Source organism: Pezoporus occidentalis, unplaced genomic scaffold (genome assembly GCF_034315485.1).
Source record: "Pezoporus occidentalis ecotype Australia unplaced genomic scaffold, CSIRO_AGI_Poc_V1 ctg71, whole genome shotgun sequence".
Taxonomy (NCBI): domain Eukaryota; kingdom Metazoa; phylum Chordata; class Aves; order Psittaciformes; family Psittacidae; genus Pezoporus; species Pezoporus occidentalis.
This window is the reverse complement of record NW_026916062.1, coordinates 1,113,149-1,126,480: the sequence shown is the minus strand read 5'-3', so window position 1 is coordinate 1,126,480 and position 13,332 is coordinate 1,113,149. Positions and strand designations below refer to the sequence as shown.

At 41.7% G+C, this 13,332-nt stretch overlaps 1 protein-coding gene across 10 annotated transcripts in view; it reads left to right on the top strand.

Moving 5' to 3' along the window:
• Nucleotides 1-13,332, top strand: part of APBB2 (amyloid beta precursor protein binding family B member 2) — a 199,298-nt gene that overhangs the window by 76,729 nt on the left and 109,237 nt on the right. For all 10 annotated transcript variants that reach the window (XM_062642455.1, XM_062642454.1, XM_062642456.1 and 7 more), the window contains one exon: nucleotides 9,286-9,395. In XM_062642455.1, coding sequence (XP_062498439.1) covers nucleotides 9,350-9,395 — 46 coding nt within the window. In that variant the 5' untranslated portion in view covers nucleotides 9,286-9,349. Of the gene's footprint in view, nucleotides 1-9,285; nucleotides 9,396-13,332 lie in introns of those variants that run through there.

Sequence of the window (13,332 nt, the reverse complement as noted above, 5' to 3'; positions counted from 1 at the left end):
GTTGTGCGTCACTCAGTGCATCAAAGCTCCTGTACAATAGCTTTGATAATTGTCCGTTCCCTAAGTCTTCTTGGTATTCCAGTCTCTGAAAAATACTTGGAGATGCTTGGGCTTGTCTGGGCTGCTGAAGTCTGTATTATGTTTGAGATTGCAATCAAGCATGGGGGAAGCCTGTGTAAGCGTCTTAACAGCCTTCCATTGCCACAGGTAAAACAACATTTTGTTAAAGTAGCAGTTTACTTCAGTCTTGTTCCTCTGCTGTGAATTGTGAATCATATTTAGCTGGTTGTCCAGTGGTCAGAAAGCAGTTACACACAAATATATATAGAATCATAGAATCATGGAATCATAGAGTAGTTAGGGTCGGAAAGGACCTTAAGATCATCTAGTTTCAACCTCCCTGCCATGGGCAGGGACACCTCACACTAAACCGTGTCACCCAAGGCTCTGTCCACCCTGGCCTTGAACACCACCAGGGATGGAGCATTCACAACTTCTCTGGGCAACCCATTCCAGTGCCTCACCACCCTTACAGTAAAGAATTTCTTCCTTGTATCCAATCTAAACTTGCCCTGTTTAAGTTCTAACCCGTTACCCCTTGTCCTTTCACTATAGTCCTTAAGGAAGAGTCCCTCCCCAGCATCCCTATAGGCCCCCTTCAGATACTGGAAAACTGCTATGAGGTCTCCATGCAGCCTTCTCTTCTCCAGGCTGAACAGCCCTAACTTTCTCAGCCTGTCTTCATATGGGAGGTGCTCCATGTCCGTTTTATGTTGAGGACACCAGGACTGCACACAGTACTCCAAGTGAGGCCTCACAAGAGCAGAGGGGCAGGATCACCTCCTTTGACCTGCTGGTCACGCTCCTTTTGATGCAGCCCAGGATACGGTTGGTTTTCTGGACTGCAAGCGCACACTGAAGCTGGCTCATGTTCATTTTCTCATCGACCCCAAGTCCTTCTCCACAGGGCTGCTCTGAATCTCTTCTCTGCCCAACCTGTAGCTGTGCCTGGGATTGCTCTGGCCCAGGTGTAGGACCTTGCACTTGGCATGGTTAAACTTCATGTGGTTGGCATCAGCCCACCTCACAAGCATGTCGAGGTCCCTCTGGATGGCATTCCTTCCCTCCAGGGTATCAAGTGAACCACACAGCTCGGTGTCATCGGCAAACTTGGTGAGGGCGCACTCAATCCCACTGTCCATGTCAGCGACGAAGATGTTGAGCAAGACCGGTCCCAACACCGATCCCTGAGGGACACCACTCATTACTGGTCTCCAGCCAGACATTAAGCCATTGACCACAACTCTTTGCATGCAGCCAACCAGCCAGTTCTTTATCCACCGAGTGGTCCATCCATCAAACTGATGTCTCTCCAGTTTAGAGACAAGGATGTCGTGTGGGACCGTGTCGAACTTTGCACAAGTCCAGGTAGATGACATCAACTGCTCTACCCCTGTCCATCAGTTCCGTAGCCCCATAGAAGGGGTTCCATAGTTCTATGGTTCTATAGAAGGCCACCAAATTGGTCAGGCAGGATTTCCCCTTAGTGAAGCCATGCTGGCTGTCACCAAGCACCTTGTTGATTTTCATGTGCCTTAGCATGCCTTCCAGGAGAATCTGCTCCAAGATTTTGCCAGGCACAGAGGTGAGGCTGACTGGTCTGTAATTCTCTGGGTCATCCATTTTCCCCTTCTTGAAAATGGGGGTTATATTTCCCTTTTTCCAGTCATTGGGAACTTCACCTGACTGCCATGATTTTTCAAATATAATGGACAGATATATATGTAAAGCTTTATAGATTTATATAAATCATTTATATAATAAATACATATTCTTCTTTTTTTAGAAGAATCTCTACTTTGAAGTTTCAAAATACAACCCACACTACATTTGTTACTGCATCTGCTGCCACCAGGTCCCTGAGGAGCAGCAGCTAATGCTGTGACTGTTGTGTTGCAGACTGGAAATATAATTTGCCTGTGCTAAATAAAAATAGGAAATTCTGATAACAGGACTGATGAGTAATAAGATATGAACAGAATTGTTGTGGTTTTGTTTTGATATTTTGCTTTCAAGACAGAAAGAGTGGAGATTGCTTAGGACAGCGACAAGAAAAGTCATAGACGATGTCTGCTGGTGGTGGAAAAACAGTTCCAGAAGGAACTGTTTAAAGAAATGCAGGTTTTTTGTGTTGCTTTACAATTCTCTTCTTCTGTCGTCCCTTTTTGGAAACCAGCTGAGCTCAGCTTTATCTTAGGCTCAGTTTGTCTTTTGAGGGCTTTCTAGTAACCATGGGAATTAGAAACAGGTTTGGCTTGAAATCCTGGTCTTCTGGCCGTTGGTGAGTTCTGCTGTGCTCACTGCTGCCACAGAAAGGTAAAACACAGGGACTGCAGATTAGATCATTCAGATGCATTTGGGCAAGATGGGTAAACTGGGAATTTTTGTCTTAAATAATGAAATGAAGTAATTTTCTTAAATTACTTTTCAGTATTTAATGGAAGATACAGGCAAGATGAAGAAGGATGGTGGGTTTGGTTTTGGTTTTCTGTCGAACAGTTTGGAGAGAGAAGCTGTAGCTTATCCCAGTTTCGGAGCTGTCAAACATAGAATTTATAATGTTTCTCTAGAGTTTTCAGTTCTGTTTTTTTCACAGTTTCCAGTATTTTCACCCATTCTTGGATGTACAAACATCAAGGAGCAGCAACATTGCATTTACTCCCACAAGATACAAGGTGGGGGAAAGTGGGGAGTAGTGACTAAATGCTTGCTGTAACAGAAAATCTAGCTGCGCTTGAAAAGCTCCCCACAGCAAACAAAAGCACAGTGGCATCTCTAACTTCAGGAGAAATAAGCACCTTTTCATTTAGAATTACTGCAGTTATCTGGCAGTCAGCTTTAAAAAATGCTTTTTACTGATCTTGGTGTAAATGAGATTCAGAATGCATCACTGCGAATTTCAGTATTGCCTTCGTGGCTGAGGCTTTACAGGAAGATCTCAGTTACCTGGCACTCATTGCTTTTGTCCTGTAATGTCTTTGCACTCCAGCACAGCTCCTTGGCTTGCCATGTTTCCCTTCTGGCACACAGCCTGACCTCGCTGCAACCCCAGAGGCTCAAAGCATGACAGTAGGGACCTCCTCAGCCTTCACTTTGTGTGTGTGTGTATGTTTGCAACTTCTAATTTAACAAATCCCTCCCAAGGAGGAAGTAAAATTGAGATGGTTAGCTGATACCAGTCCAGATAGCTTCACCAAAATCAGTGGAGTTATCTTGATTTACAACAAACTGCCATTGTTACAGTGTTTTTCCTTGTGTTAAACTATACATGTGCTGTATAGATCTACATAAAATGTCCTAATGCTTTCTTTTACTGATTGGTTGAACAAAGTCTGCATTAAGGTAACTTAATGTAGAATAAATAAATATAAAAAGCAGGTGTGTTTTGCTGAGTACGTATTGTCTGTGCAGGGGATTAGGGTCAGGGGACCATGGGTGACTTGAGTTCAGCTTGCACTACAAGATCTGGCTGTGGAAGTACTGAAAAGCTAAATTTTAGGGGGAAAGAAAGCATTTTTTTTAATGAGATAGGGACTTTGTGTCAAAGCCTCAACCATGAATTAGGGACCAATTAGGAATTTTGTCCAAGTGGCTAACACTGGTGTTATTCCTCAGAGCAGAGGGGGAAATAGTAGCATCCATCCCCATATAGTGTAAGGGAATCTCGACTAAGTAGGCAGGTGACACAATACCTGGAAAAGACAACCAAGAATAAGACAAACCCTTATGAAGGAAATGGAGAAAAGGGAAAGCATTCTCCATCCTCAGAAATGGAGAAGAGGGAAAGCATCCAAATAGGAACTTGTTAGGGGAGAAGGCAGCCTAAAAGTATACAGGACAGAGAACTGCAAGTGAGAATGATTGCAAGAAACAAGAATTTGAGTACTGTGAATTTGCTGGAATGAGAAATGGCGGAGTCAGCAGCCTTTCAGGGCAAGACAGGACTTTCCAGGTCTGCGAGTGTGTTCAGCATCGCTGCATCCCAGACAGGTCCAAGTGTGGTGAGCCCATGGTGAGTGCAGCAGGACTCGCCATGGGTGGAAGTGCAGGCAGGACATCTCCTGGCCTTGGGGTTGTATTTGCTTTTCCAGTTCTCAGAAGACTATCCCATACCAGCAAATGGGGATGACAGGGAGCCAGTCCTTTGATAAACAGGGCGGCTCCTTGTCTCTCAGTAGAGACAAGTGGTAGGAAAGCATGACCTGGGTGTGAGTGCTCCCAGACAACACTGGAAACATGGATAGGTCTCTTTGGTAACAGCAGACTTTTAAAAAGGAAAAAAAAATAAAAACCCATCCCTGAAATGACAATACCTTTTTTAACAAAGTGGTACTTACTAGGTAAAAAGTAATGGATATGAAGCATTGATGACCTCAAAAAAGGTCACACTCGCAACGATAGAAGATACTTGGCTAGTAGACAGCATTACGCTTTCTCCAGTAGGCAGTTTTGCTTGAGAGATCTGCATCGGATAGTTGTTCCCAGCACAGAAAATGAATGTGCTGTCTCTGTATGTGCCTCTAGAAATCAGCAGCACAAATTCCTAATGGCCTGGCTGTGCATTCTGCTGGTTTAAATGGTGTTTTGCTCATGTTGTCCTACATTGATGCTTGGAGTGGCTGCTTTGAATGCAGGGAAAGTGAGCAGCATTTGACTATGGAAAGCATATTTGCATTATGTATGCAAATACACACAGGTGTGTGCAAAATCTGTGTATATACAAATACACTTTCTGGTCTCAAAATGATAATCAGCCTCTTTCAGTGTCTGAACCTTTTGCTGTAGTGGGACTATTTTGTATAGAACCTGTGGCCCCTGTGTGGTTTTGAAACAATGCAAGGTATTCCTCTTACTCATTCCCTAGCAAGGCTGTTTCCTGGTATTCAGAGCAAGACTTTGAAAGTGGGATTGTGTTGTTTGTCAGAATATCACGCAGAGAGTACTGGGATGTAATTTCTTGAGTTGTCCCCTGAGAAAGGTAATGCAATATCGTTTTTTCTTTCCCTGCTCTCTATGTCTGCTACTTGCAAGTGGAATGATGTAGTCAGTCACACTTGGATGACCTGTAGGTAATTTGCAGTCATCTCCTTTTTTCATATCCTTTTTCTTAGGCATGTGAGGGTAAGGCTGCTGGCAGTCTATTGTGTGAGATTGTAGAAGGCAGTTTGAGTGTACTTACATTGTGTTTGAACACAGACATATGTGTATAAGCAAATATGTGTATAAGCAAACTTTGCTTATAGAGACCTGGGGAAGGTCAAGGAGTTGGCTGGCCATTTAATACCTTCATAAGCAGGAGCATGCATGAACAAATAAATGTGGGTAAAACCAAAAAAAGGTTTAATGTCCATTAGAAGTATGGGGGTTGGGCTATCATTATCTTTTGTTTGTCTTCAAACAAAAGACAGTGGAATTAGTTCAAGCCAACTTGATTCTGTGCACCTGCCTTATGGGCATGACTCTTAGTTTGACCCTCTCATTTAAAAAAGAAAAAAGGCACCAGAACTTAGTTTGTTTTTTTTTCTCCGTAGTGTCAAAAGATGAACACAAGCAAAAGGAAACTCTTGCATAGCAGTTATAAAAACAGAATTGTAAAGGAGCTGCAAGAAAAGAAGCTCTGTGAGGAAGATGGGTTAGGGAGCTGACAGCCTCAGCTTAAAGTCATGGCAGGCCTCTCTGCAAGATGATTTATGCCCTCATTGTGTGTGATGGTGAGTAGCTGGTAGCTCTATCACCACAGCTCTTAGAAAAGGCTTTGCATGAGGTGAGGTGGATAGTGCTTTCAGGTGTTCCCCTGGGTAGCAGGTATGCAGTGATAGTGCTCAGGTTTTGTTTCCATCTTTGTAATTGCTTGCAGTGTGGGGCTTGTCATCTGAAACAACTCGGGAAAGATCGTGAAGAATTGTCAAAAAAGAAATCTTCAGGCTGAGCCAAATCAAAGCATTTCTTGAAGAGAAACCATAAAGATATGTGCATTTGTGTGTATGTGATTTATAATTTAACTATAAAGATGTAAAAATCACTGTAAAACATTTTTTAAATAATCTGGCAGTAGAATAATAATCAACAGTCCCAGAAAGCTGTTATAAAACACATGTATTACAAAACTAATGTGAGAATACAGATACTAAGAAGACCTCATCTGACATATTGTGTACATCCAGGCTTCACTCAGAGTTATGTACAGTTGTGGATGTCTGAGTTGTGTACATTCAAAACCAAAATCTGTACATACATTGTATTTGAATCTTTCAAAAGGCATGTTTGATGCCTCCTTCCATTTGTTACTCTTCCCATAGGTGTATATGAAAAATAAATGCTCATCTTCAAATGTTTTAGCTATGGTATTTCGACACTGATGAGGTCACTTACATTTCTGTGGGAGTTCCTTGAGCTTGCTGAAACTCGGGAGTCTCTTTGAGAGTCATCTGAGTGAGTGGATGTGTTTTAAAGGCAGGTTGTGTTGGCTGTTCTGGTCTTAGTTCAAAGATGGTTTTTGGTAATAAAGAGAAAAAAAGAAACAAACCCAAGCAGAATCTTTGTTTATCTTGATCTGGGTATGTCCCTGCTGGTACATACAGCCCAGTATCAATATTGGTTCAGTTTAAGTTCACTTACTGTGTGACACTTGCTTCTAAATTGACTTTTGATACTTGGCTTTAATGCAGGTTGTAAATCTTTGCAGTTCCCCTTTTATACAGTACCTGATGAAACATTTGCTGTAATGAGAATATATCTTGTCCTTTCTGCTGAGATTTCTGGAGTTTTAAAATGTGGTATTCAAAAAGGTCCCACTGGGCCTTTCCAAAGAGTGGTTTATTCCTATGGTGGACACACTTCTTTAGGAGAACTGGCTAATTTAATTCAGCTGTTCAGGAGTGTAATTGTGGGAATTGAGATTTTCAATTTATAGGTGTTAGGTTTTTTAATTATGGGATGGGGCAGAAGGCCTCCTCTAATGCTGTGGTGCTAGGTAGGAAAGGAATAAGGTGTCTCAAATGGAGACATTTCATATGATTTAGTGTTACCGCTTTAGAAAATTGTGCACCTTCTAGAAAGTCAACAATGCATTTATGAGAAATTAATAATCTTGCAGCTTCAGTTGTACTGATCAAGTTCTTTCATTAGCTAGGGAAAGGAATTCTCAATACTGTCATCTGCTTGCAAGTTTTGTTTCCCCTCAGTATTTTAACCTTGCACAGCTAAGGACTTTCTGTTGTATTCTGCTATGAGTTATGAACTTGTTGCATATATATTTGAGGGGAGTAAGAATGTTTATGAATTTGGGGTGAGGAGAGGCATTATTTTTTCTACTAATAAATATGTTGTTGGTGGTGGTCACTTCTGTCTGCTTACATCACAAGCTACATACTATTGGCTATTAAACAGGGGGCCCTATCTTTCCGTACAGCGTGATATCTTCCGGCCGCCAGGCCCTAACCTACCTACAGGGGTGAGGAGAGGCATTATTTTTTCTACTAATAAATATGTTGGTGGTGGTGGTGGTAGTGTTTTTTTGTTTTGCTTGCTTGGTTGGGGTTTAAAATTCTATAGATGAGGAGAGCAGAAGCACCCATCTGCAACTTTTTTTCCTTGCACAACATTAATGTGTTGAATCAGTAGGCCACCACAGAAGTTTGAAAACATCTGTCCTATGGCAAAGAGGCCAAAAGGATTTCAGTTTTTTTTGTTTGGGTATTATACTGTCTACTGTCTGTTTGGGTAGTATACTGTCACCACTCACTTTTCACCGTAAAGTCAGAGTTCTCCATTTTATTGCAAGAGAGTACCATCTCATTGATTCATTGAACTTTCTCCATTGAGAAGAGCTGAAGAGGACATGCTTTGTGAGCACTGATTTGGGAAATGATGGAGATCTTTACCTGGTTTTTGCACTCTCAGATATGCAGCCTTGTAGGTATATATTTCAGCAGTAGTACACAGAGGCTGTAATAGTGTTGTGTTATGTGTTTTAAGTAATTTTAAGCATGGGCTGCCATGGTCCATTTGCTCTCACTAGCTACTGATTCTAGATAACCACCATAAACCAGTTCAGGAGCCTAATCTGGCTGAAAATACATCTGTATGTGGAGTTTTCAACTGTGTGGCTCCCAGACCAGCTCACTGGAGAACTGCATGGATGCCAATATATATAAAAAGCTTCTCTAATTCAGGAGTTAGCTGATGTTCTGCTCCCTTGGGGACCTGATGTATCTGAAGATCTGTGGAAATCGTCCAGGTTTTAGTGCAGTTCTATTTCATCTCTCTCTTAATATCTCTCTCTATTTCTTGGATAGAACAAGCTTGTGCTTGTAGCTACAGCCAGAGACAATAAAAATCCTTAATGAATTAGCAAAAGCACTCTTCAGAATTTGTTGCTGGTTTGGCCCTTTCAGCCAGGGAAAGAATGAAATAAAAGGAAATGTATTTTTATAACTGGTGTGCTTGACATGCCGTGCATATTGGAAGACATCTGGGCACGTGAAGGCTATTCCCCAAAAGGTTAAAGCTGAAAATCAGCTGGAAGCTGTATTTTAGCACAAAACACCTTACACTGAAGACAAGAACTTTTTTTTAGACTACAAGATTTTATGCTAGTTTTTTGACAGGTTCAGTACTAGTTCAGTTAAGAGTTTGGATTTGTGATTTGTTATTCCAAACTGACCATAAGATGTGCCATGCTTTTCTTGTTTGCTTGGGGTTTTGATACTTCTGCTACAAGAAAACTGATACACTAATAAATAGTCTGTATTCGTGTAAAGATGCTTTGGTTTTTAGGAACAGGTTCAAATTGATCAATGTTATGTAGCAGGGTTAAGTTTTGCTTCTGTAGCAAATTATTCGTAAACTTCTTGCTTAGTGGTTGCGTCTTAAAATTTAAGACGTTATTAAATCTCACCTATTGCCTACAACTGTATTTAAAACCAAAAGCAAACTCTTTCTTGAAGTGTTTGTTTTTCTGTCTGTGTCATGGGCCAAAAAAACTAATGTATGACCTGAGACTCCTTTGTGCGTTCAAATTTATGTGAGCTTATTAATGGAGGCCAACCACTAATAATAAATTTATGCTGTATGTATAGCACAACTGTTAATCTCCTCTGACAACATGACTATGAATAATTTATAGATGTAGTTATCTTGAAATTTGTAGGGGTCATTAGCATTTTAATGAAAAAAATACAGCTGTTGTACTAAATCTTCACTTTTTTTTCCCTTCTCCCCCAGTTAAGCGTTTCGATCTGTGCTTTGGGAGCAGCTGACAGTGTGCGGTAATGTGCTGACTGGCACTATGGGCAGGCGGTACCCAGGGGCTCACTATCGGCCAAGCAGCTCATGTACGTATGCAATTGGTGTAATCTATTTTTTGCTTTATTACTTTCGAAGGCTGCTAAGTTTATAAATTTTGCAATAGTATTTGTAAAGGATACTGACATATTCTAATCGATGCCAGCTCTCCTGTGTGTGTACCCAAATGGTAAGTATATTGATCTGTGATTAAACTGCAGAGGTGTTTTCTAGAACTTTAAAAAGCGGCTTGTGGTACGAGTTGACCAAGTCTACTTCAGTGAGCTGTGTTTTGTGCTGTTTTGTGTTCAAGGTCTTCATTTATTATAGGATTCGAAAGTTTAGCTGCTATTTGTCTTCACTCCCATCCCAAGTTTTTCATGCAAGATACCTTCAAGTTAACAAACTACTTAAGCTTATCCTAAAATGTCACTCTGCACTGTAGCTTTAATTGCTTATAACTGCAACTAACATCTCTAGTTCAAATTATTTGTATGTTTCAGTTCAGTATTATTCAAGGTTTTTTTTTCTCTGTAAATATAATCCTATAGGATTATATTCCGTATCTCTTACTGAAGGTTGTCTTGTGTAAAAGTGCAGTGGCAACTCCTCAGATTTACCACCTGCACCTTCCACTAACTAAGCAGACATATCTCATGCTGGTGCAGATGGCAGCCACCACACTGCAGTGGTTTCACAGTGCAGGCCGCATGAAATGATCTGACGTGGCCTTCCCTGGAGAGCTGTGTGGTAGAGTCCCAACTCCAGAAGGCTGCTGCCTGTCCTTGTGCACTTCCTGTTGATTCCTCAGGCTGCTGAGGTGAAGCTGTGATGGGTTAACTTTTGTATTCACTCATCTTTCTGCTGTAGCAGAAGAACATGGTCCAGTGTGGCTTCTCTTGACATCAAAGCCAGCTTAATAATCTCTCATTTCTGTACCATTCCTTCTGTTCCTTGTAAGACTTGAAAGCATTTGACACAGTCTCCCACAGCATCCTCACAGCTGAATTGAGGAAGTGTGGTCTGGATGATCAGGTAGTGAGGTGGACTGTGAACTGGCTAAGGAGAGAAGCCAGAGAGTTGTAGTCTATGGGGCGGAGTCTAGTTGGAGGCCTGTAACCAGTGGAGTGCCTCAAGGGCCAGTACTGGGACCAGTATTATTTAATATATTCATCAATGATTTAGATGAGGGAATTGAGTGTACTATCAGCAAGTTTGCTGATGACACTAAGCTGGGAGGAGTGGCTGACACGCCAGAAGGCTGTGCTGCCATCCAGCGAGACCTGGACAGGCTGGAGAGTTGGGCAGGGAATAACGGGATGAAATATAACAAGGGAAAGTGTAGAGTCCTGCATCTGGGCAGGAACAACCCCAGGTTCCAGTATAGGTTGGGGAACGACCTGTTAGTGTAGGGGAGCAGTGTAGGGGAGAGAGACCTGGGGGTCCTAGTGGACGACAGGATGACCATGAGCCAACACTGTGCCCTTGTGGCTAAGAAGGCCAATGTCATCCTGGGGTGTATTAGAAGGGGGGTGGTTAGTAGGTCGAGAGAGGTCCTCCTTCCCCTCTACTCTGCCCTGGTGAGACCGCATCTGGATGGAATATTGTGTCCAGTTCTGGGCCCCTCAGTTCAAGAAGGACAGGGACCTGCTGGAGAGAGTCCAGCGCAGGGCAACGAAGATGATTAAGGGAGTGGAGCATCTCCCTTATGAGGAAAGACTGAGGGAGCTGGGTCTCTATAGTTTGGAGAAGAGGAGACTGAGGGGTGACCTTATAAGTGTCTATAAATATATAAAGGGGGAGTGTCACGAGGATGGAGCCAGGCTCTACTCAGTGGCAAACAATGATAGGACAAGGGGTAATGGGTGCAAACTGGAACACAAGAGGTTCCACTTAAACTTGAGAAGGAACTTCTTCTCAGTGAGGGTGACGGAACACTGGAACAGGCTGCCCAGGGAGGTTGTGGAGTCTCCTTCCCTGGAGACATTCAAAACCTGCCTGGACACATTCCTGTGTAACATTATCTAGGTGTTCCTGCTCCGGCAGGGGGATTGGACTAGATGATCTTTTGAGGTCCCTTCCAGTCTCTAGCATACTGTGAAACTGTGAAACTTCTTTAAAAGCCTTGATTACCTCAGGCATCCAGCTCCACACATATTTGTGTTGGCTGATGCAAGTAGGAAACAGCAATGACAACTTACAGCTGTGGCAGGACAGGGACTTCTTGCCATTAGACGTGAGAAACTGCATGGTGATGTCTTGTTTCAGAACTTGACTTTGTGAGATTTTCCCGAACCCTAAAGCTAAATTCTAGGAAGCAATAAAGCATGTTTACTCTCTGCTGAAGACTAGTCATAGATGTAATGAAGTTAAAATGTGGGTTAAAATGGTGCATTAGAACCAGCCTAGATACTACTTTTCCAAAAAGTTTGTCTCTGATATTAACGTTAAGATATTGTCTATATGAGAATGCGGGTAATAAATGGATGTTATAGTTTTGACAGGTCTCTGGTGGTCAAGTGCTGGAGTACAGAATTGGACTGATCTGTTTGAACCACTTGATGTTAGATATAAACACTAGCATTCAAACATGTCCTCCTGCTGTAGTATGGGGTATGATACCCACATCTCATGCCTAGACTTGAAGCTCAGAGCTTTAAAATGATCTAATGTAGAGGTAGTTTATCAGAGAGAAAAATAATGGGCATTAAATTCTTAACCAGAACAGCCTAGGGTGCTTTTCCTTTTGTCTAATTGAGCAGTTGCAGACAGCGAACAAGTAGAATTGTTTGCGTGGGGGAACACTGGGGTTCCTAGCCCCTGCCAGGGCCAAAACTTGCATCGGAATCAGGCGGCACCAGAGCTCTGTCTTAGGGCTGAGATATCAGAATACCCCATTCATGATTGGTTTATACTTTTGTTAAGCCAAGAGTTCCCTTTCCTTAACCTGTCAGGGTTTCTAAGCCAGGAAACTTGCTTTATTTTTTGGTTTTGTTACTGTATGATTTGTGCAACTTCCCAGTGCCTAATGTAAGTGCTTTGGACATTCAACAATAGTGGTATTGAAATTGCCTAGTCTTTGGGAAATGCAGCTCATAATGAAATCTCTGATAGCAGATTAGATCTCAGTGAAAGTGCTGGTAAAATACATCATTTTGCTTTTGTTTTCTTTGCATAAATAATCACTAATTGCACCATCTCAGCTATTGTATTTCATGTTTACAGTTGTTACAAACTTAATGTTGTACCATTAAGGACTTGGTGCAGCCTTAAGCCCTAGTCCCTGATTGATTTTTATCTTCTGTACATACATATATACCTACATGAAGTCTGAAGGGAAAAATAGATCCTGTGTTGAAAATGGCAGTTGTACTGCTTCTTTGGTGGTGAGATATTTCATCCATTTATGACGTTGACTCTTTTGTTGAAGGATTTCATAAATCTAACGAATATAATAGTGCATGGTCTTAGGAGAATGCAGAAGGTTTTATATTCAAGGGAACATGTAACAGTTTAAATAGAAAATAGCTTATTTGAAGCCTAGAGCTAGGAAATCTCTTTGAAATACAGGTGCTAAAGTTAAAAAAAATAGCAAGGTGTTTAAAATGTGAAACAGAAAGCTGTGAATTTAATAGGTGCCTGCTAGTTTAGACTTTTTAGAAGTGTAATTAAAAAAGCAGTGATTTCTCTTGGTTACTGGCAGTAAGCAAAGAAGTGTATCCCTGGCTCTGTCTAGCTTGTCCTTGCTTAACACTCCCTCGTGTGCATTTTGTTTGTTGGGGTTCTTCTCTGTGTTTTTCTTCTGAGAAATGCCGACTGAGACTGTACAGTTTCCAGCTATTGAGAGCCAGCTTTTGTAAACAGACTTCTCTCATTAATTTCTCCTGAGTGTCATATATATTTTTCTAATGTTTGCTCATGCAACTTTGTGTTGGCTGCAGCAGCTCTCCTGTAAACAGCACTGAAAACCAATTAGTATTGTTGAGG